The sequence below is a fragment of the Oncorhynchus mykiss genome, chromosome 9 (genome assembly GCF_057628025.1).
Source record: "Oncorhynchus mykiss isolate SJ-2025 chromosome 9, ASM5762802v1, whole genome shotgun sequence".
In the NCBI taxonomy this organism is placed as follows: Eukaryota; Metazoa; Chordata; class Actinopteri; order Salmoniformes; family Salmonidae; genus Oncorhynchus; species Oncorhynchus mykiss.
Genome location: NC_143030.1, coordinates 50086081 through 50108815, shown reverse-complemented (window position 1 = coordinate 50108815; position 22735 = coordinate 50086081). Strand labels below are relative to the sequence as shown.

The window sequence follows — 22735 nt, the reverse complement described above, 5'->3', positions numbered from 1 at the left end:
CATTTATTGGATATTTCAAACTTTTTTAACAAATCAAAAACTGAAAAATTGGGCGTGCAAAATTATTCAGCCCCTTTACTTTCAGTGCAGCAAACTCTCCAGAAGTTCAGTGAGGATCTCTGAATGATCCAATGTTGACCTAAATGACTAATGACGATAAATACAATCCACCTTTGTGTAATCAAGTCTCCGTATAAATGCACCTGCACTGTGATAGTCTCAGAGGTCCGTTAAAAGCGCAGAGAGCATCATGAAGAACAAGGAACACACCAGGCAGGTCCGAGATACTGTTGTGAAGAAGTTTAAAGCAGGATTTGGATACAAAAATATTTCCCAAGCTTTAAACATCCCAAGGAGCACTGTGCAAGCGATAATATTGAAATGGAAGGAGTTTCAGACCACTGCAAATCTACCAAGACCTGGCCGTCCCTCTAAACTTTCAGCTCATACAAGGAGAAGACTGATCAGAGATGCAGCCAAGAGGCCCATGATCACTCTGGATGAACTGCAGAGATCTACAGCTGAGGTGGGAGACTCTGTCCATAGGACAACAATCAGTCGTATATTGCACAAATCTGGCCTTTATGGAAGAGTGGCAAGAAGAAAGCCATTTCTTAAAGATATCCATAAAAAGTGTTGTTTAAAGTTTGCCACAAGCCACCTGGGAGACACACCAAACATGTGGAAGAAGGTGCTCTGGTCAGATGAAACCAAAATTGAACTTTTTGGCAACAATGCAAAACGTTATGTTTGGCGTAAAAGCAACACAGCTGAACACACCATCCCCACTGTCAAACATGGTGGTGGCAGCATCATGGTTTGGGCCTGCTTTTCTTCAGCAGGGACAGGGAAGATGGTTAAAATTCATGGGAAGATGGATGGAGCCAAATACAGGACCATTCTGGAAGAAAACCTGATGGAGTCTGCAAAAGACCTGAGACTGGGATGGAGATTTGTCTTCCAACAAGACAATGATCCAAAACATAAAGCAAAATCTACAATGGAATGGTTCAAAAATAAACATATCCAGGTGTTAGAATGGCCAAGTCAAAGTCCAGACCTGAATCCAATCGAGAATCTGTGGAAAGAACTGAAAACTGCTGTTCACAAATGCTCTCCATCCAACCTCACTGAGCTCGAGCTGTTTTGCAAGGAGGAATGGGAAAAAATGTCAGTCTCTCGATGTGCAAAACTGATAGAGACATACCCCAAGCAACTTACAGCTGTAATCGCAGCAAAAGGTGGCGCTACAAAGTATTAACTTAAGGGGGGTGAATAATTTTGCACGCCCAATTTTTCAGTTTTTGATTTGTTAAAAAAGTTTGAAATATCCAATAAATGTCGTTCCACTTCATGATTGTGTCCCACTTGTTGTTGATTCTTCACAAAAAAAATCCAGTTTTATATCTTTGTTTGAAGCCTGAAATGTGGCAAAAGGGGCCTCCCGGGTGGCGCAGTGGTTAAGGGCGCTGTACTGCAGCGCCAGCTGTGCCATCAGAGTCCTGGGTTCGCGCCCAGGACTCTGGGCTCTGTCGTAACCGGCCGCGACCGGGAGGTCCGTGGGGCGACGCACAATTGGCCTAGCGTCGCCCGGGTTAGGGAGGGCTTGGTCGGTACGGGTGTCCTTGTCTCATCGCGCACCAGCGACTCCTGTGGCGGGCTGGGCGCAGTGTACGCTAGCCGGGTGGCCAGGTGCACGGTGTTTCCTCCGGCGCATTGGTGCGGCTGGCTTCCGGGTTGGATGTGCGCTGTGTTAAAGAAGCAGCGGCTTGGTTGGTTATGTATCGGAGGACGCACTACTTTCAACCTTCGTCTCTCCCGAGCCCGTACGGGAGTTGTAGCGATGAGACAAGATAGTAGCTACTACAACAATTGGATACTACGAAATTGGGGAGAAAAAGGGGTAAAAAAAAATTTTTAAATTAAAAAAAAATAAATGTGGCAAAAGGTCGCAAAGTTCAAGGGGGCCGAATACTTTCGCAAGGCTGTATTGCTGTATTACTGTATTAACATTAAAAAACAAATGTCTTATTTATATATGTATTCAGACCCTTTGCTATGAGACTCGAAATTGCATCTTGTTTTCATTGATCATCCTTGAGATGTTTCTACAACTTGATTGCAGTTCACCTGTGGTAAATTAAATTGATTGGACATGATTTGGAAAGGCACACACCTTTTTAGAATAAGGCTGTAATGTAACAATGTGGAAAACTTTCCGAATGCACTGAACAATTATCTGTGAATTCCCTCAGTCGAGCAGTGAATGTCAAACACAGATTCAACCACAAATGCCTTGCAAAGAAGGGCACCTATTGGTGGGGGGGGGGCAGACATTGAATAATACAAGCCTTTGAGCATGGCGAGGTTATTAACCACACTGGATGGTATATCAATACACCATCACTACAAAGATAGAGGCGTCCTTCATAACTCATTTGCCGGAATGAAGGAAACTACCCAGTGATTTCACCATGAGCCAATGGTGACTTTAAAACAATTAGAGTTTAATGGCTGTGATAGAAAACTGAGGATGGATCAACATTGTAGTTACTCCACAAGCTAGCTAAATAACAGAGTGAAAATAACTACAGAATATGAACAGAATATTCTAAAACATGCATCCTGTTTGCAATAAGGCACTAAAGTAAAACTTCAAAAAATGTGGCAAAGAAATGAACATTATGTCTTGAATACTAAGCTCAGGCAAAATCCTAGAGGAAAACCTGGTTCAGTGTGCTTTCCAATAGACTCTGGGAGACAAAATCAGCTTTCAGCAGGACAAAAACCTAAAACACAAAGCCAAATATACACTGGAGTTGCTTACCAAGATGACATTGAATGTTCCTAAGTGGCCTAGTTACAGTTTTGACTTGAAAATGGGTGTCTAGTAATTGTCAACAACCAACTTGGCAGAGCTTGATGAATGTGCAAATGTTGTACAATCCAGTTGTGCAAAGCTCTTAGAGACTTACCCAGAAAGACTCACAGCTGAAATCTCTGCCAAAGGGGATTCTATCATGTATTGACTCAGGGGTGTGAATACTTATGTAAATGAGAGATTTCTCTTTTTCAATAAATTTGCAAACATTTCAAAAAGCATGTTTTCACTTTGTCATGATGGGTTATTGGGTGTAGATTGGTGAGGATTTTTATTTATTTAATATGTTTAGAATTCAGGCTGTAACACAACAAAATGTTGAATAAGTCAAGGGGTATGAATCGTAGAAAGCGCTCATCCACATTTTGTACACTTTAAACCATCCCTTTCAGCTTCATCTACGAGTTGTTCCAGAAGGCTCACCTCACATTTGACACAAGGACGCCCATCTTTGAAGCCCTGGAGCAGATCACTGGATATCTGGCTGGAAGTGAGTCTGTTCATATGGCTTCCCCTTTATTCAGCCATTCTGATGTGATATCAAGTTCAAATCTAAAATAACATTTTGAAAGCTAATTCAATACATTCTAAAACGTTATTATTGAGCTATTGTATGTCCACTTGTCTGAAGTCCTGAGTCATTGTAGTTTTAGGATTTAAGTTAAGCCTTCCATTATTTGCTTTCACTTTTCACTGCCTTTTCTAGTACTGTACCTTACATTGTCATTTGAATGCGGAGTGTCTGAACATAGTTAGTGATGGAGGTGATACTATAAGTGTTTATTTCTTTTAACAGAACCAGGCATATTCATGAACACAACTGGATTACAGAAATTGGCGGACATAATTCAGGTTTGGTGCACTTTTAAAGCGTTGTTTTTTTTCTTTCATGTATTTATTTTTAATAAAAATTTTACACTAAGATGTTGAGCACTTCTCAGACCTAATGATTTTCAGAGGGTTTCCTGTCCTACAGATGGGACAGAGGGAAGTAAAGAAACGGGATCAGGGAAAGAAAGAAGAGGGGGATGATATAGAGGGATTAGAGAAGGGAGATGTGGTTGAAATAAAGTAAAATACAAAGCATTGGAACAGGAACAATGTCCTTGTTTTAAGTCTATCAATGTATGTCCAATGTGAATACTGTATCATGTTTTTTCTCTTCTTTTATCTCACTAGCTGGTGTTCTGCGTTGATACACAAGAGGGCAACAAAGGTGCAAACATGACGCTCAACATGCAATCCAGCACCACTAAATTTAAGGTGTGTAATAGTCACTATTTCATCTGTATCTGGAAATACAAATGCCAATCAGAATTGTAAATTTGAACCATGGTTTTAATACTATTTTACACACATCCTCTGTCGCAGGTCCATATCCATAAAGACACCAGCCATCATAAGAAAAAACAAAATACTGATGTGTGGTCTTCATCTTCCTCCAAAAAACAAGGTAACAGTCTGTGTCCGTCATTGAACAAATAAATTTCTTCAAAAATGGAGAAGAGAGATTTCATTTTTCACTTTCGCTTACCGGCGAATGCAGCTAGCTAGTTTAGCCTACACAAACACCCGGCTCAGAGAGAGATGCTTATGTTCGCTACCTGGCTATGGCTATCCAAAACTGAAACTCTTCTAAGTCAAGCTGAGCTTTTGGTTTTCTTAATTTATTGCCACAGGCCCGCCGGTGTAAATGCTAAACTGTTTGCCGACTGTACACTCTACTGCATGATTGTAGTGGGTTTACTAATGCGTCAGTTCTATTAGCTATGCTAACTATGACGTTAGCTAGCTAATATGTTGACAACAATGTAGGCTGTGTAGCAGTTATGATATGAAGGTTCGACTTGGAACGTTTTTTTTCTGTTGCCTGGTCACAGACCACTAATGTGTTGTGCACTGAAGTCCACAAACAAAAGGAAAATGTGATAGAGGAGGATAGATGAGAGAGGAGGATAGCGCATAGATGTGAGAAGGAATTGCAATGAGCAAAGTGGAGGATAGCGCATAGATGTGAGAAGGAATTGCAATGAGCAAAGTGATCATGCTGTTTGTATGTGGCTGCAATGAAAGTGAACTGTGTTTGCATGTGATCAGGGGTGTATTCATTCCGCCAATTCTGTAGAAAAACATTTCTTAAACGGAAGAAAACCGAACTAAACAGCCATAAACATACCAGAATTTGTCCAAATGAAACTCCAATGGTTAGACTAAGGATTACAACTTAGATCAGCAAGGCAATATAATGTGTCGCTGTCTGTCACCTTGATTACTAAAATGTTTCTCTCAACCTGTGCACCTACATTGTAAACCTTCATTCATAGGCTAGGTTGTAGCAACCTCATGATGGCTATAGGGAATATTTGAGTCTCATGTAGTAGCCCAAACATATCGATGTTACATTGAGCTGGGTGAATGGAATATGAATGATATGCTGTACTAGAAATAAGGTCATGCTCATAATTTTTTACTTTTTTTTTTTAATTGTCCTCCCTCATCTTAAACGGTACCGACCACCACAGGTAGATATTTCCTTTATTATAACAAAATATTCTTCAAACCTAAAGGTAAGTATTTTTATATACATATTCTTTAAAATTTTTCAAAATAATAAACAGGCAGTAACACTATGAACACTGATCTCAAGTTGCCTAGACAAATGGGTTAATACTCTGTAGGACTACAGTATATAGCACTACGCAGTGGTGAATTAGAGATACATCAATGTGAGGTGGCCTCTTGAGGACTCCATTATAACTTGATTGGTAGCCTCCAATCATGATTTACAGTGCATTCAGAAAGTATTCATACCCCTTGACTTATTCCACATTTTGTTGTTACAGCCTGAATTCGAAATGGATAAAGTATAAAAAAAACATAATGATGCCGTGAAAACATGTTAATTAGCTAATTTATTGAAAATGAAATGGAGAAGTACTACATTTACATAGGTATTCACACCTCTTTGCAAATTGAGCTCAGGTGCATCCAATTTCCTTTGATCATCCTTGATGTCACTACAACTTGGGAATCCACCTGTGGCAAATTCAATTATTTGGACATGATTTTGAAAGAAACACACATGTCTTTATAAGGTCCCACAGTTGACAGTGTGTGTCAGAGCAAAAACTATACCATACCAAGGAACTGTTCATAGGTCTCTGAGAGAGAATTGTTCTGAGTCATATATCTGGGGAAGGGAATAAATAATTTCTAGTGTTGAAAGTTTCCAAGCGTACAGTTCCATTGGGGAATGGAAAAAATATGGATCTACCCAGACTCTGCCTAGAGCTGGCCGTCCAACCAAACTGACCAACCGGGCAAGAAGGACCTTGGTCAGGGAGGTGACCAAGAACCCAATGACGAACTACAAAAGTTATTTGGCTGAGATGGGAGAACCTGCCAAAAGGACAACAGTCTCTGATTAGAGAAATGTTACACTTTGGCCAGAATACAAAGCACTTTGTCTGGAGAAAACCAGGCACAGCTCAACACCCATCTAATACCATCCTAACCGTGAAGCATGGTGGTGGCAGTATCATGCTATAGGGATGCTTTTTAGAGGCAGGGACTGGGAGACTGATAAGGATAGAGGGAACAATGAATGTAATCAAATACAGGCAAATCCTTGATGAGAACCTGCTTCAGAGTGCAAACAACCTTCGACTGGAGCGAAAATTCAGAACAAGAATGTGAATGTCCTTGAGTGGCCCAGCCAAAGCCCAGACTTGAGTCCTATTGAAAATCTGTGGGAAGACTTGAAGATTGCTGTTCACCACCACTCCCCATCTAATTTAACCGAGCTTGAGAAAATCTGCAAGGAAGATTGGGAGAAAGTCCCCCAATCCAGTTGTGCAAAGCTGATACAGACGTACACATACAAGATGACTCAAAGCTGTAATCGCCGCCAAAGGTGCTTCTACAAATTATTTCATTTAAAATAAATGTTTCTAACATTTCTAAAAACATGTTTTCCCTTTGTCATTATGGGGTATTGTGTGTAGATGGGTGAGAATGTAATCAATTTTGAAAGCAGGCTGTAATAATAGAACAAAATGTGGAATAAGTCAATGGGTATGAATACCTTTTGAAAGCACTGGCATTGGGCGACGTTATGATACAATATCGCCCAACCCTTTGAGACACACCGTCGATGGTAACGACATTGTGATGTAACAGACGATAGTTTTTATATATTTGATATTTTTTACAGAAGATATTTTTACCTATTTGTACATGACTGGCACCGCTGGAGTCGGGCAGTGCACAATTCTGACCTCCCAGCCGGGTGACATGCCAATTCACCTTCCTATTCCCATTTGCCATTGCCTTTTTCAATAAAAATATATATATAGACTTAGCCTACTATTAACATAATGCAAGAGTAGGCCTACAATGTATGTAGATGGAGCGGAGAGTGCCAAAAGCTGTGCAAAATGTCAGATGACATTTATCTCACTCACCTCCAATGTCGGATGATCATGGGCCTTATGCAGCAGACACTCCTTTTTATTCTGGCTTGTTTTAAACACTTCATTACCCATTTTGGTCCCAATCGCCATTCTGTTTGAATGTGACATGTTGGTGTAAGCATATTTTTCATGATTAACATTAACATGGATATAGGAGGCCAATACAGAGTTTTATCTTAGAAAGTTTTGTGAATAAAAACATGATATGGTAATGAAAGCGAGCGAGACAACCAACAATTGCAATATAGAATAATTAAATGGGAAGTTTAGACAAACCTTATACATTTCTGGCTTCCACCTGACAAGTTGTGTGCCGCAGGAAAATCCTTGCAAACCAACAGCCAATGATATAGGCCTGCACTAAATATAAATTGTATTCAATAAAGTTTGCAGTAAACGTTACATGTACAAGTTAAACTTCTAAACAGATATTTATATTATTGTGGAAGTGTTTATTCATATCCCTGAATTGCGCAATAGGTGTTATGTAAGTCGTCACAGGGAACAAAAAATGTATGTCGCCTATAAAAAGAATAACCCACATTTGGATAGGCTACAAATTAAGCTAATTAGCTCTCCCAAGAAGACTGCCCAGTGATTGTCTTCTATGGTGAACATGTGCTCTCAGTTGAAATCGTCCGAAATCACCATTTGGAAAGGGTCTCGTGTCACATCGTAGGCCTACAACGTTGGGTTCCAAATCACCATTCAAAGTTATCAGTACCACATATCACAATATGATTGGTTTATATTTATTCATTTGCACACAAGAAAATACAATATTGGTAAGATGATTTCCACATTGTAGTCTAATGATTAGACTTTCATCGGTGGTTTGTGCATGACACAGGCTGCATTACAGATCGTTTCCTGCATTACTAGGCAACGCAACGCCCCAGGTAAAAAATAAATAGATGATACAATCGCATATCAGTGATGTCTGGACAGGTTGATGGGACAATGTGTCATGCCAGACATCGCCCAACCCTAGGAGGCACTGTATCTAATGGAAACAAGATGTTTCATGTATGTATTTTGAACACTGATATCTCAGTCTGTATTCACAAAGTGTGTCAGTGTAGGAGTGCTGATTTTAGGATCAGTTTGGCCTTTTCGATCATAATGAATAAGATTATATTGACGGGGGACCTGGGGCTTTATTTACCAAGCGTCTCGGTGATCAGCACTCCTACTCTGAGGCGATTTGAGAATAAAGGCCCTTGTACTACAGGTTGACATTGAGATCCCTGTACATTATAGAACAGAAGTCCACTGCTCTCCTCCTTGAAGAAAATCTGAATCAACCGGTCACTGTAGATCCAGCTAGAGGCAGTGTTGCTTGGCCATTCTCCATCCAAATTCTGTCTGCAGGCAACTGAGCTAGACAGAGTGTATTATGGACATCTGCGCTCATGTTTGGACCGAGTTCCCCGGTTGAATGATGTACCATGGTGTTTTGCGATTTTATGAAACCAGTGGGGATGTGGTTTATTCCAGGAAATGTTCTGAGTTACTGGTGCTTCTCGCCTGGGTTCAGCATGCAGGAACTGGTGAGGCAGGGCGTGCGCAGCATCATCCTCACCAGCGGGACCCTCTCCCCTCTGTCCTCGTTCACCTCCGAAATGCAAATGTGAGTGTGTCATTTGTCAACCACACACACACACATGGGAAAAAAGCTGTAACCGGATATTAGCCATCAACTTTGTTATTACCTACTTGTCTTGTCATTCACATGTTGGTCATTTAGCAGATGCTCTTGTCCATAACATAAGAGACAGTTCTGTTTTTGTGTTTTTTTTCTACTGACCTTTGGTTTCCTTTTTTGGGTTTCACTTCTCTTGACCCCTTGCCCCCACAGTCCCTTTCCAGTATGCCTGGAGAACCCCCATGTGATTCAGCATGATCAGATCTTTGTCAGCATAATTGACCGCGGTCCAGACGGCGTGCAGCTCAGCTCAGCATTTGACCGCAGGTGGGCACCTCCACTGCTGTGACTACCCTCTCTGGGGGGGATATACAGTGCCTTTGGAAAGTATTCATACGCCCTTGACTTTTTCCACATTTTGTTACATTACATCCTTTTTCTAAAAATGTATAAATAAAAATCATCACTCATCAATCTACACACAATACCCCACAATGACAAAGCAAAAACAGGTTTTTAGAAATGTAAGATCGTTTATGAAAAATAAAAACGTACATTTCACATACGTATTCAGACCCTTTACTCAGTACTTTGTTGAAGCACTTTTGGCGGCGATTACAGCATCAAGTCTTCTTGGGTATGACGCTACAAGCTTGGCACACCTGTATTTGGGAAGTTTCTCCCATTCTTCTCTGCAGATCTTCTCAAGCTCTGTCAGGTTGGATGAGGAGCATTGCTGCACTGCTATTTTCAGGTCTCTCCAGAGATGTTCGATCAGGTTCAAGTCCGGGCTCTGGCTGGGCCACTCAAGGACATTGAGACTTGTCCTGAAGCCACTCCGCGCTGTCTTGGCTGTGTGCTTAGGGTCGTTGTCCTGTTGGAAGGTGAACCTTCGCCCCAGTCTGAGGTCCTAACCTGCTCCAGAGTGCTTTTCATCAAGTATCTCTGTACTTTACTCCGCTCATCTTTGCCTCAATCCTGACGAGTCTCCCAGTCCCTACATCTGAAAAACATCCCCACAGCATGATGCTGCCACCACAATGCTTCACCGTAGGGATGGTGCCAGGTTTTCTCCAGACGTAACGCTCGGCATTCAGGCCAAAGAGTTCAATCTTAATTTCATCAGACCAGAGAATCTTGTTTCTCATGGTCTGAGAGTCTTTAGATGCCTTTTGGCAAACTCCAAGCGGGCTGTCATGTGCCTTTTACTGAGGAGTGACTTCCATCTGGCCACTCTGCCAATAAGGCCTGATTCATTGAGTGCTGCAGAGATGTTTGTCCATCTGGAAGGTTCTCCCATATCCACAGAGGAACTCTGGAGCTCTGTCAGTGAGCATCGGGTTCTTGGTCACCTCCCTGACCAAGGCCTGTTCTACCGATTTCTCAGTTTGGCCGGACGGCCAGCTCTGGGAAGAGTCGTGGTGGTTCCAAACTTTTTCCATTTAAGAATGATCGAGACCACTGTGTTCTTGGGGACCTTCAATGCTACAGAAATATTTTGATACCCTTCCCCAGACAATTCCTTCGAACTCATGGTTTTTGATCTAACATGCACTTTCAACTGTGGGACCTTCTATTGACCGGTATGTGCCTTTCCAAATCATGTCTAATCAATTGAATTTACTGCAGGTGGACTCCAAGTTGTAGAAAAATCTCAAGGATGATCAATGGAAACAGGATGCACCTGAGCTCAATTTCAAGTCTCATAGCAAAGGGTCTGAATACTTATACTGAGTAAAGGGTCTGAATAAGCTATTTCTGTTTTTTTTTTAAAAATAATTTCTAATTTCTTTCTAAAAACCTGTTTTCGCTTTGTCATTATGGATTATTGTGAATATTTTTTAATATTTTATCCACTTTAGAATAAGGCTTTAACGTAACAAAATGTGAAAAAAGTCAAGGGGTCTGAATACTTTCCGAAGGCACTGTATATATGATAATATCATTCTAGTTTAATTAACACACACTCACTATTTGTTTCAAAGGTTTGTCCCTGAAAACATGGCATCTTTAGGGAACACTGTTGGTAAGATGAATATATCCTACAAATTAATATCTGTACGTTCTTGATTTGCGGTGGCATTTGTGTATCTTGCCTTTGCAACCATGAGAGAAACTAAGTTACACATCATAAATGTTTTTGTATATATTGCAATGTTTATCAATGTTAAAACCATAATGCCAGTCCTTTTTATACTGCAAAATGTTATTTGTGCATTGTTTAAAGTACTTGGGGTAATCAAAATGACTTGTCCCAGTAGTGAGGTGTAGAGTTGTAGTGAGATGTTTTGGGGATTTAAAGGGATCTTTCATTTTTTTTTCAATGATCCAAAGTGAACAAAATTATTTAATGTATTGATTTAATAACAACAACAAAGGCTATTCAAATATATATTTTTTTTACTAGTGTAATGTGTATCCTTAAATTTTATTTCATTGGTGTAAACACCTTGAAAATCACTCATTACAGAGATATACAAGGACCTTGAGAATGACCTCCAGTGGCAAATTGTTATCGGGGGAGGGGTATATTATAGGGATACTATGGAATTTTAGCAATGATGCCCGTTATCTACTTCCCCTGAGTCAGATGAACTCGTGGATACCATTTGTATCTCTGTGTCCAGTATGAAGGAAGTTAAAGGTAGTTTTACTAGACTTCCATCCATTGCTCTAATGCTAGAGAGCATTGGCTCGATAAACATACTGGAGACAACCCATTCTACTAAATTACCTAAATTATTTCTCCTTTTTCTTTCTGCAGTGAATCTGGGCCGCGTTGTCCCTCACGGTTTGCTGGTGTTCTTCCCCTCTTACCCTGTGATGGACAAGACTCTGGAGTTCTGGAGGGTGAGTGCAGCTCAGGGATCCCTCAGAAAAAAGGTTGTCACCATATGAACACCCTCAATTCAGCAACTTCTTTTAAATTCCACCCATACGTTGATAACTTTTTCTATGAAAGTACTTTTCAGGTTAGGATTTGAATATCAATCCATTTCCTGCAGTGAATGAGTTTGTGTTGAATTGACCCAAGGCCTGATGTAGAGGTAGCCTTGTATGTGTACAGTATGTGCTAATGCCGACTCTACACTTCTATGGTTACCTACACATGGCAACAGTCGTTGCCATGCGTTGGTAACTGCGTGGATGCAAGGTCTGGACAATGACATCACCGTAATGCAGAAATTCAACGCTGGAGCAGGCATAGGACCAGATCCAAAGCAGTGTATGTTGCCTAGACGGCTGAGGACAAGCGGTGTTATAAATCATAGATTAAAGACCTTATCCAGTGCCTTCGGAAAGTATTCAGACCCCTTCACTTGTTCCACATTTTGTTACGTTACAGCCTTATTCTAAAATGGATGAAATAAAAAAAATCCTCAGCAATATACACACAATAACCCATAATGACAATTTTTTGCTAATTTATAAAAAATAAAACGGGGATCTTATTTACATAAGTATTCAGACCCTTTGCTATGACACTTGAAATTGAGCTTGGGTGCATCTTATTTCCATTTATCATCCTTGAGATGTTTCTACAACTTGATTGGAATCCACCTGTGGTAAATTCAATTGATTGTACATGATTTGGAAAGGCGCACACACACGTCTATATACTGTCCCACAGTTGAAAATACATTTCAGAGCAAAAACCAAGCCATGAGGTTGAAGGAATTGTCCGTAGAGCTCTGAGACAGGATTGTGTCAAGGCACAGATCTGGGGAAGGGTACCAAAACATTTCTGCAGCATTGAAGGCCCCCAAGAACACAGTGGCCTTCATTCTTAAATGGAAGAAGTTTGGAACCACCAAGACTTCCTAGAGCTGTCTGCCTGGCCAAACTGAGCAATTGGCTGAGCAGGGCCTTGGTCAGGGAGGTGACCAAGAACCCGATGGTCACTCTTGACAGAGCTCTGGAGTTCCTCTGTGGAGATGCGAGAACAACCCTAAGCACACAGCCAAGACAACGCAGGAGTGGCTTTTGGACAAGTCTCTGAATGTCCTTGAGTGGCCCAGCCAGATCCCAGACATCTCTGAAGAGACCTGAAAATAGCTGTGCAGCAATGTTTCCCTGACACTGCTTGAGGGTGTTCTTCAGAGGAGAATGAGAGAAACTCCCCTAATACAGATGTGCCAAGCTTGTAACGTCATACTCAAGAAGACTTGCTGTAATCACTGCCAAAATGCTTCAACAGGGTACTGAGTAAAGGATCTGAATACTTATGTAAATGTGACGTTTCATTTATATAAATAAATAAATAGGCTAACATTAATAAACCTGCTTTTGCTTTGTCATGGGCTATTGTAAGTAGATTGAGGGGGGGACAATTGACCAATTTTAGAATAAGGCTGTAACGTCACAAAATGTGGGAAAAGTAAAGGGGTCTGAACTCTTTCCGAAGGCACTGTGTGTGTGTAGGGGATCCTCCCGCTTCATTATTGATGCTGAGCCTGTGATGAGAATCCTTGGTCTTACTTAATATAATAACATGCTCTTCTATGCCTGCTTTTTCCCCAGGCAAACGGGCATGCCGACCGCATTGAAAACATAAAGCCCATGTTTGTGGAGCCCAGGGGAAAGGGGACGTTCACGGAGGTCAGTGCTGCAGACATTCCCATTTAAAACGCTGCATGTATTTTGTCACTACCTGCAGGTTCGTGACCGTAACAGTAAATGACCGTTATCATGGGAATGTTTCTCCTGCACGATCTTTAGTACAGCGAAGCTAACTTAACCCATACCATTTCCTTTTTGTCTAGATAATTGATGGTTATTATGAAAAAGTCAATGACTCGAAATCTAAAGGGGGCAGCTTCTTTGCGGTCTGTCGGGGAAAGGTAAGACCTGTTTGTTTGTCATGGTCAGTCTGTCTTCCCTATATCCTTGCCTGAAGTACTTCCTCTGCTCTGAAGGCTTTATAGCACTTACTGGTTCAGATAGTCGCCCACACACATACTGTAAATCACTTCTACCAAAAGGTCACTGTTTACCCTCCATGGCCTAACATCGTCATGTTAGGGAAACATAGCATGCTACCTCATTTTTAATGTCAACACAGCAGTTCCTGATTTGGCAAAGCAGAATGTCACCAGGCCTCATTGGAAAAACAGCACACTATTATACGAGACCAAATTAACACATTCTACAGCACAACGACAGAGTCATTTTCTGGGAATGCTTTAAAGTCCAAAAGTTGTGGGCAGAGTTAGAAAGTTGGCTGTCAGAAATATTACAATCTAAATTTACTTTCAATCTTTCTGTTTGCATATTTCAAGACATTCCATATAAGGGTGCAGCAGTGGTGTGCATTCATGGATGTCAAGGGAAGCCAGGCTTCCTGAAAAAATTAAAAGAAAAAAAAAACCACATTATTTTATGTCTTTCGTCTGTGTTTCATAATTTACCCTTACATTCAGCCTCTTGCGAATTAATCTCGGCAGGAGAAAGCGTCCGAGCAAGCGAAACAGCGCCCCTCTGTCACTTTATGTGTAGCCCATCTATCTGTTTCTGTCTGGTCAAAAAGAGTCAAATTGTTGCCGCAATGTAAGCCAGCGAGCATTTGGCCTCCCTTGATAATAAAATTAAATGAGAGCCAATCAGCGTTGAACTAAATGAGCTCAACTGTGAATGGTCCTGGCACACCCCAAAAAAGTTTAGGGAAGCCTGTTTCGTTTTGTCATTGCCACACCAATCACAACAAAAACCAAATGTCATTGACAGAAAAACTTCTGAGCTCTGGTGGCTGGCTACCTAGCTAAAAGTGGCCCTTTCCTAAATTAGTCCTGAATGGAGATAGGGGTTTGGACTTGTGGTTTTAGTTAATTCTCCGTGCTGGCCAATCAATGATTATTATGCCGATTCTGAACTAACTAACTAACTAATTCATTCATAGTGCCCCTTGCCTGGAAGTTCATTATGTAGCTAAATGTAGTAGACTATTGTTGCCTCTGAAAGGAAGTTATGCTAGGTAGCAAGAATTTAAGCCAGATAGCCTAGGACAACAAAAAATAAGAGTGTAGACTACTGTATAACTGATTCATATACCATTTTGGCAACATGAAAGAAGAGGATGGCATTGGTGGTTATCTACAGGTAGGGTGAGTCTATGTTTCTTTCTTCTTGCAAGCACCCACACACACACATATTAACGCAACATGTAAAGTGTTGGTCCCATGTTTCATGAGCTGAAATAAAATACCCCAAACATTTTCCATATGCACAAAAGGCTTCTTTCTCTAAAATGTGTTTTATATTTCTGTTTATGGGCATTTCTCCTTTGCCAAGATAATCCAAACACCTTACTGGTGTTGCATTGCAATTGGCATGATGACTGCAGGAATGTCCACCAGAGCTCTTGTCATAAGCCGTCACCAACATCGTTCAACCATCCTCACAGCCGCAGACCACGTGTAATCATGCCAGCCCAGGATCTCCACATCCGGCTTTTTCACCAGTGGGATCGTCTTGAGACCAGCCACCAGGACAGTTGATGAAACTGGGTTTGCACAAACTGTTAGAAACCATCTCAGGGAAGCTCATGTGTGTGCTTGTCGCCCTGAACAGGGTCTTGACCATACTGCAGTTTGGTATCGTAACGGACTTCAGTGAGCAAATGCTCACCTTCAATGGCCACTGGCATGCTGTAGAAGTGTGCTCTTCATGGAAAGGCATAAGGTCAATGAACACAATGGCATTTTATCGATGACAATTTGAATACACAGATACCGTGATGAGATCCTGAGGCCTATTGTTGTGCCATTCATCCGCCACCATCACCACATGTTTCGGCATGATAATGCACAGCCCCACGTCGGAAAGATCTGTAAACAATTCCTGGAAGCTGAAATGTCAGTTCTTCTATTTTGAAAGTGTCTGTGACCAACACATGCATATCTGTATTCCCAGTCATGTAAAATCCATAGATTAGGGCCTAAGGAATTTATTTAAATGGACTGATTTCTTTATAGGAACTGTAACTCTGTAAAATATTTAGAAATTGGTTGCATGTTGCGTTTCTTTTTTTCTCAATGTATTTAGCTTATGTTGATTGGACTGGATTGTTTTTGGTATCTTTTAGTTGTCACTGTATTAGACTAAGCATAGGTGATTTTGATTATATTGAAATGTTAAAGCTGGAACAGTATAGGCAGCTCCTGTTTTCTTAGCGACTTGTGGTAGCCTAACTCTGCATGGTTCTAAATCAATAGTAGTTTAGTAGTCCAAAAATGTCTGAAATAGTAACTTGTTTGTTACATGCAATATGCTTTGTGGACTTCACAGGACAGATGTTGCTCTCCGGTTTTGTGATGAAACACAGGTGTGGTTGAATTTATTCTGCCACTCTGTCTTTTTATTGTCTCGGCCTTAAGCCGAGACAATAAATAATAATAATAATTTATTTTTTAAATCACTCAAAGCCAAGCCAAGGAAGAAAAATAGCCATATTACAACTTATGTGTTGTGATAATTGAGTTGTTTGCTCTATAACCTGTTAGTTCATATACTAACAGGTTATAGAGCAAACTCCGCTACTGGGGTGTAGTAAGACATCTGATGGGCTGGATGATACTGTTCCCGTCAATTATCCATAAAAAAAAAAAGTATGCTTAAACTGGAAATCAGCCAATCCTCCATCGTTAAGACAATGGAAAAATCATATACTTCATTATTTCAGTATTGAAAGAGCGCATGCGATGGAGAGGAACAAAGTAATGTAATTTGAGAACGTAGCAGAGACGTGTGAGAAAATGTGTCTGGATGTTTGTACCTCAGTATGTTGTCTGATTGTGTAAAAACAAAAAGAAGAGGGGAAACCTGCACACATGCCTCCGAGTCCTAGGCATTGCTCATACCTGAAAAATACTGCATTGTTTGAGAACCATTTCCCAGTAGAGAGAGAGATTTGAAATGGTGTCAATACAACCAGAAACTGGTTGATGCCGTATGACCTCATTATGACTTAATTTCAACCAGTTTTGCCCATTGCATCATCTTAAGCACTGGCTGCTGTTCTGTTATTATGATTTTTAATTAAAACAAATAATGTACTTGCATTTGTTTCTGGAGTGTGTCCCGTCGTTGTAATCATTTCGAGTTTCACAATGTTGGAAGATGTTGTCCCCTTTTTGTTCAGTCTCAGTGGAGGGAGGGAGCTGCTCTTTACTTCCCTCCGCTGAGACTGACCATTAGATTCAAGCACCTGCCAGACCAGTGGAGAATTTCTTTGGGGGGGGGATAATATATTTTCAATCGTCAATTTTATGCTCACTCAGCTGTGCTTCACAAGTACTACAACAACTGATCTATTACTGGTGTGATAATACCTCAAGTTTTGAAATATTATTTAGAAATGGTCTGAGAAGAACAACATTGGCAGGGCAATTCAAGCATATCCAGTATGCAGTAATGTATTGGGCTAAACCTACTGCACAAACCTCGTTGTTCTAGAACTGTAAAAGGTTCATGTTTAAAATACAAAACAAATCTGAGCGGTAGATCTCGGCTTGCATTTTGACTCGAAGTGAAGTTGACCACTACCTCAGCTGTCATGGCAAGATATCCAAACCTCTTAACGAGGTCGCTAAGTGTTAGGTTAAGGTCTCTACAATTTTGACAACGCATGGAGACATCACTCAGCCCGTGAACGGGACCGTTATCATCATCTGACACTAATTAGCATAACGCAACGGACATAAATCTTCCTAGAAAATATTCCTATTCATGAAAATCACAAGTGAAATATATTGGAACACAGCTTAGCCTTTTGTTAATCACCCTGTCATCTCAGATTTTCAAAATATGCTTTACAGCCAACGCTAGACAAGCATTTGTGTAAGTTTATCATAGCCTAGCAGAGCATAATGCCTTGCTAGCAGCAGGCAAACTTGTCATGGAAATCAGAAAAGCAATCAAATTAAATTGTTTACCTTTGAACTTCGGATGTTTTCACTCACGAGACTCCCAAGTAGACAGCCAAAGTTAATTTTTTCCCAAAATATTATTTTTTGTAACCGAAATAGCTCTGTTTGTTCTTCACGTTTGGCTGAGAAATCGCCCGGAAATTGCGGTCACCACAACGCCGAAAAATATTCCAAATTAGCTCCATAATATCGATAGAAACATGGCAAACGTTGTTTAGAATCCATCCTCGAGGTGTTTTTCTAATATCTAGAATCTAGACAATTCCTTTTTCTCTAGGACCGATTGGAGTAATGGCTACCTCTGCACTTTACGCGAGAATCTCTCTCGGAGCCACCATGTGACCACTTACGCAATGTGCCCCCATACGGCTATTCTTAAACAGAAATGTGTAAACCTACGTCACAATGCTGTAGACACCCTGGGGAATACGTAGAAAGCGTAAGCTTGTTGATGGTACATTCACAGCCATATAGGGAGTCATTGGAACGCAGCGCTTTCAAAACCTGGGGCACTTCCGGATTGGATTTTTCTCAGGCTTTTGCCTGCAACATCAGTTATGTTATACTCACAGACAATATCTTTACAGTTTTGGAAACGTTAGTGTTTTCTATCCAAAGCTGTCAATTATATGCATATTCTAGCATCTTTTCCTGACAAACGGGAACGTTTTTTTTCCGAAAATGAAAATACTGCCCCCTAACACCAAGAGGTTATTAAGCCCATACATGGTATTTTCTGTGTGCCTTGATTGGTTTCTTTGTACCTCTGCCAGGCCAGTGAGGGCCTGGATTTTGCTGACACGTATGGCCGAGGGGTCATAATCACTGGCCTCCCGTTCCCGCCCCGCATGGACCCCCGGGTCATTCTGAAGATGCAGTACCTGGACGAGATGTGCAGGAAGAAGACCCCTGGGGTGCAGGTATGGAGGAAGCCCCTTCGCTGGTCCTCTGACTGATGATATATTACAGGATTTATTAGGACTTCACTAATAGCTACCCTTACAGAAGTGAAGTTCATGTAAATTGTCAATTGACAACTTTTTTTCACTGAAAACAAAACATACTTTAAAACATGTTTTTGGCAAAGCTGTTCATGCACTAAGAAGTTGGACATCTAGTTAATATTTGTGTTTCTCTGCCTTTCTATGTGTGTCGGTAGTACCTGTCGGGGCAGAACTGGTATAGACAGCAGGCGTCCAGGGCAGTGAACCAAGCTATTGGAAGAGTCATTCGTCACCGTGATGACTACGGGGCTATCTTCTTGTGCGACCACAGGTCAGTATTGTATGCTGGTCATTTCAGGTGATCATCAGGGGTGCATGCTGGTAATTTCAGGTACATCGGGTACAGTTGAAGTCGAAGTTTACATACACTTAGGTTGGAGTCATTTAAAACTTGTTTTTCAACCTCTCAATAAATTTTGCACACGCTTTTTCAGTTCTGCCCAAAAATGTTCTATAGGATTGAGATCAGGGCTTTGTGATGGCCACTCCAATAACTTGACTTTGTTGTTCGTAAGCCATTTTGCCACAACTTTGGAAGTATGCTTGGGATCATTGTCCATTTGGAAGACCCATTTGCGACCAAGCTTCAACTTCCTGACTGATGTCTTGAGATGTTGCTTCCATATATCCACATAATTTTCCCGTCCTCATGATGCCATCTATTTTGTGAAGTGCACCAGTCCCTCCTGCTGCAAAGCACCCCCACAACATGATGCTGCCACCCCCGTGTTTCACGGTTGGGATGGTGTTCCTCGGCTTGCAAGCCTCCCCCTTTTTCCTCCAAACATAACGATGGTCATTATGGGCAAACAGTTCTATTTTTGTTTCATCAGACCAGAGGACATTTCTCCAAAAAGTACGATCGTTGTCCCCATGTGCAGTTTCAAACCGTTTGGATTTTTTTATGTCGGTTTTGGAGCAGGGGCTTCTTGTGTCATGCACAAAGTAGATGTCCTAACCGACTTGCCAAAACTATAGTTTGTTAACAACAAATTTATGGAGTGGTTGAAAAACAAGTATTAATGACTCCAACCCAAGTGTATGTTAACTTCTGACATCAACTGTATATTCAAGTAGGACCAGATCAGCCTATATTCTTCAGGCAGCGTTGGTGACGGAACATGACGTGCCTCTAGTGGTTGACATTGTAAACATCACATGACCGGGACATCAACTAGATTGTCCTATAAGATTCTAGTCATCATCCTTTGCCTGATAACTCCTACAGTACCAGTCAAACGTTTGGACACATCAACTCATTCCAGGGTTTTCCCTTTTTACTGTTTTCTACATTTTAGAATAATAGTGAAGATATAAAAACTATGAAATAACACATGAAATCATGTAGTAACCAAAAAAGTGTTATAAAATGTATTTGTTTATTTGAGATTCTTTGAAGTAAGCACCCGTTGCATTGATGACAGCTTTGCACAACTGGAATGCATTTCAATTAACAGGTCTGCCTTGTTAATTTGAATTTCTTTCCTTCTTAATGCGTTTGAGTCAATCAGTTGTGTTGTGACAAGATAGGGTTGGTATACAGAAGATGGCCCTATTTGGTAAAAGTTTAAGTCCATATTATGGCAAGAACGGCTCATATACTCAAAGAGAAACGACAGTCCATCATTACTTTAAGACATGGTCAGTCAATCTTTGTGAGACGAAGCTTAGGTGAACGGATGATCTCCGCATTTGTGGTTCAAACCGTGAAGCATGGAGGAGGTGGTGTAATGGTGCTTTGCTGTTGACACTGTCAGTGATTTATTTTGAATTCAAGGCACACTTAACCAGCATTGCTACCACAGCATCCTGCAGCGATTCGCCATCCTATCTGGTTTAGGCTTAGTGGGACTATCATTTGTTTTTCAACAGAACAATGACCCAACACACCACCAGGCTGTGTAAGGGCTATTTGACCAACAAGTAGAGTGATGGAGTGCTCCATCAGCTGGCCTGGCCTCCACAATCACCTGACCTCAACCCAATTGAGATGAAGAGTGAAGGAAGAGCAGCCAACAAGTGTTCAGCATCTGTGGCAACTCCTTCAAGACCGTTGCAAAAGCATTCCAGGTGAAGCTGGTTGAGAGAATGCCAGGAGTGTGCAAAGCTGTCAAGGCAAAGGGTGCTACTTCAAAGAATCTTAAATATAACATATTTTGATTTGTTTAAAAAAAATTCAGTTACTACATGATTCCATATGTTATTTCATAGTTTTGATGTCTTCCCTATTATTCTACAATGTAGAAAATAGTAATAATTAAATGAAACCCTTGAATGAGTAGGTGTGTCCAAACTTTTGACTGGTACTGTACAGTATGTGCAAGTCATCACTTGTCACCATCAATATAAAATATTAATGCTTTTGCGATTTTAGGAATCACCAGCTATTATGTGGAAGTTGAAAACATCAGCTATCTCACCTATGTATGGGTAAGGTAGTGTTAGGTTTCAATTTTGAATAAGTAACTCACGGACACTAGCGAAGCTTAACCAAGTTTAATTCTTCCCAAAGGGTCAGTATCGTCAGACCGACTCTTACAGTTTTGGTAACACTTTCTAATAACAGTCAATAATAAACCAATTATAAAGCATTTAAAGTTTGCTCACCATTTCTCCCATTTGTAAATGTTAGTTTACAAGCTAGTTATTCACAACTTTTATTAATAAATAATTCAGACGTTTAATATAGGTCCTTTTAAACTGTTTACTAATCATTAGTTACGTTTTTTTTTTGTGGTTCCTAATATAAAGTGAGGGCTATCTAGGCTATACTTTATAAATGTTTTGAGTGACCCGTGTAATTTCTCACAAAAAGATGGACATTGGTAGACATTCCAGCAGTGCCTGATGCTCTTTTAAGGTGTCAAAAGTGGCTTAAATCATATCAATGATAAAGAATAAGCAGTAGCTTACCAACCTTTTCCAGTGTGGTAGTAATGAGTTATAAATGCCTTAAATTATTTATTACTGAACGTTAGTGTTACCAGAGTTTTTCCTATCATGCAACTCTATAGTGTACGTTGGCTATTTCCTCCAGGTTCAAAAGCACAGACGCACGTGCCCAGCTACCCTCATGGATAAGGCCCTACGTGCGCACTTACGACAACTTTGGAAATGTGGTCCGTGACGTGGCTCAGTTCTTCAGAGTTGCACAGAAACATGTAAGTGGGTCAAGCAGAAGAGTACATCTTGAGTGACTTTCTGACTGCTTGAGAGAGAACCATTAAATTATACATTTGGAATGTACTGTAATAATAACCCTTAAAGGAAAGGTTCACCCATTTTGAATGTTTTTGTTTTTGTGCATCTGAGTAATGTTATATCAATGCCCTGGGTCATTTAAAAAAAAACATGTATTTCACCTTTTATTTAATCAGGTAGGCTAGTTGAGAACATGTTCTCATTTTCAACTGCAACCTGGCCAAGATAAAGCAAAGCAGTGTGACACAAACAACAACACAGAGTTACACACAGAATAAACAAACACAGTCAATAATACAATAGAGAAAGTATTTTATACAGTGTGTGCAAATTAGGTAGGATAAGGGGGGTGAGGCAATAAATAGGCCATAGTGGCGAAATTATTACAGTATGGCAAATTTAACACTGGGGTGATAGATGTGCAAAAGATGTGTGTGCAAGTAGCGGTACTGGGGTGCAAAGGAGCAAAATAAATAGCAATATGGTGATGACGTAGTTGGATGGGCTATTTAGTCGTTTTTGATCTCAGCCCCTATCGAATACACACTTCCACTAGATGTCAACCGTCTTTAGAACGTTGTTTCAGGCTTCTACAGTGAAGGAGGGCC

At 40.7% G+C, this 22735-nt stretch overlaps 1 protein-coding gene across 3 annotated transcripts in view; it reads left to right on the top strand.

Moving 5' to 3' along the window:
• The window catches only part of rtel1 (regulator of telomere elongation helicase 1), a 56529-nt gene that overhangs the window by 10447 nt on the left and 23347 nt on the right, over positions 1-22735 (top strand). For 2 of the 3 annotated variants that reach the window (XM_021615871.3, XM_090184426.1), the window contains exons 12-24: positions 3274-3371; positions 3678-3733; positions 4061-4144; positions 4253-4334; positions 8851-8983; positions 9212-9325; positions 10984-11024; positions 11763-11848; positions 13520-13597; positions 13762-13839; positions 18696-18842; positions 19082-19197; positions 21964-22087. In XM_021615871.3, coding sequence (XP_021471546.3) covers positions 3274-3371; positions 3678-3733; positions 4061-4144; positions 4253-4334; positions 8851-8983; positions 9212-9325; positions 10984-11024; positions 11763-11848; positions 13520-13597; positions 13762-13839; positions 18696-18842; positions 19082-19197; positions 21964-22087 — 1237 coding nt within the window. Of the gene's footprint in view, positions 1-3273; positions 3372-3677; positions 3734-4060; positions 4145-4252; positions 4335-8850; positions 8984-9211; positions 9326-10983; positions 11025-11762; positions 11849-13519; positions 13598-13761; positions 13840-15065; positions 15239-18695; positions 18843-19081; positions 19198-21963; positions 22088-22735 lie in introns of those variants that run through there. The other variant, XM_090184427.1, reaches the window with a different exon arrangement.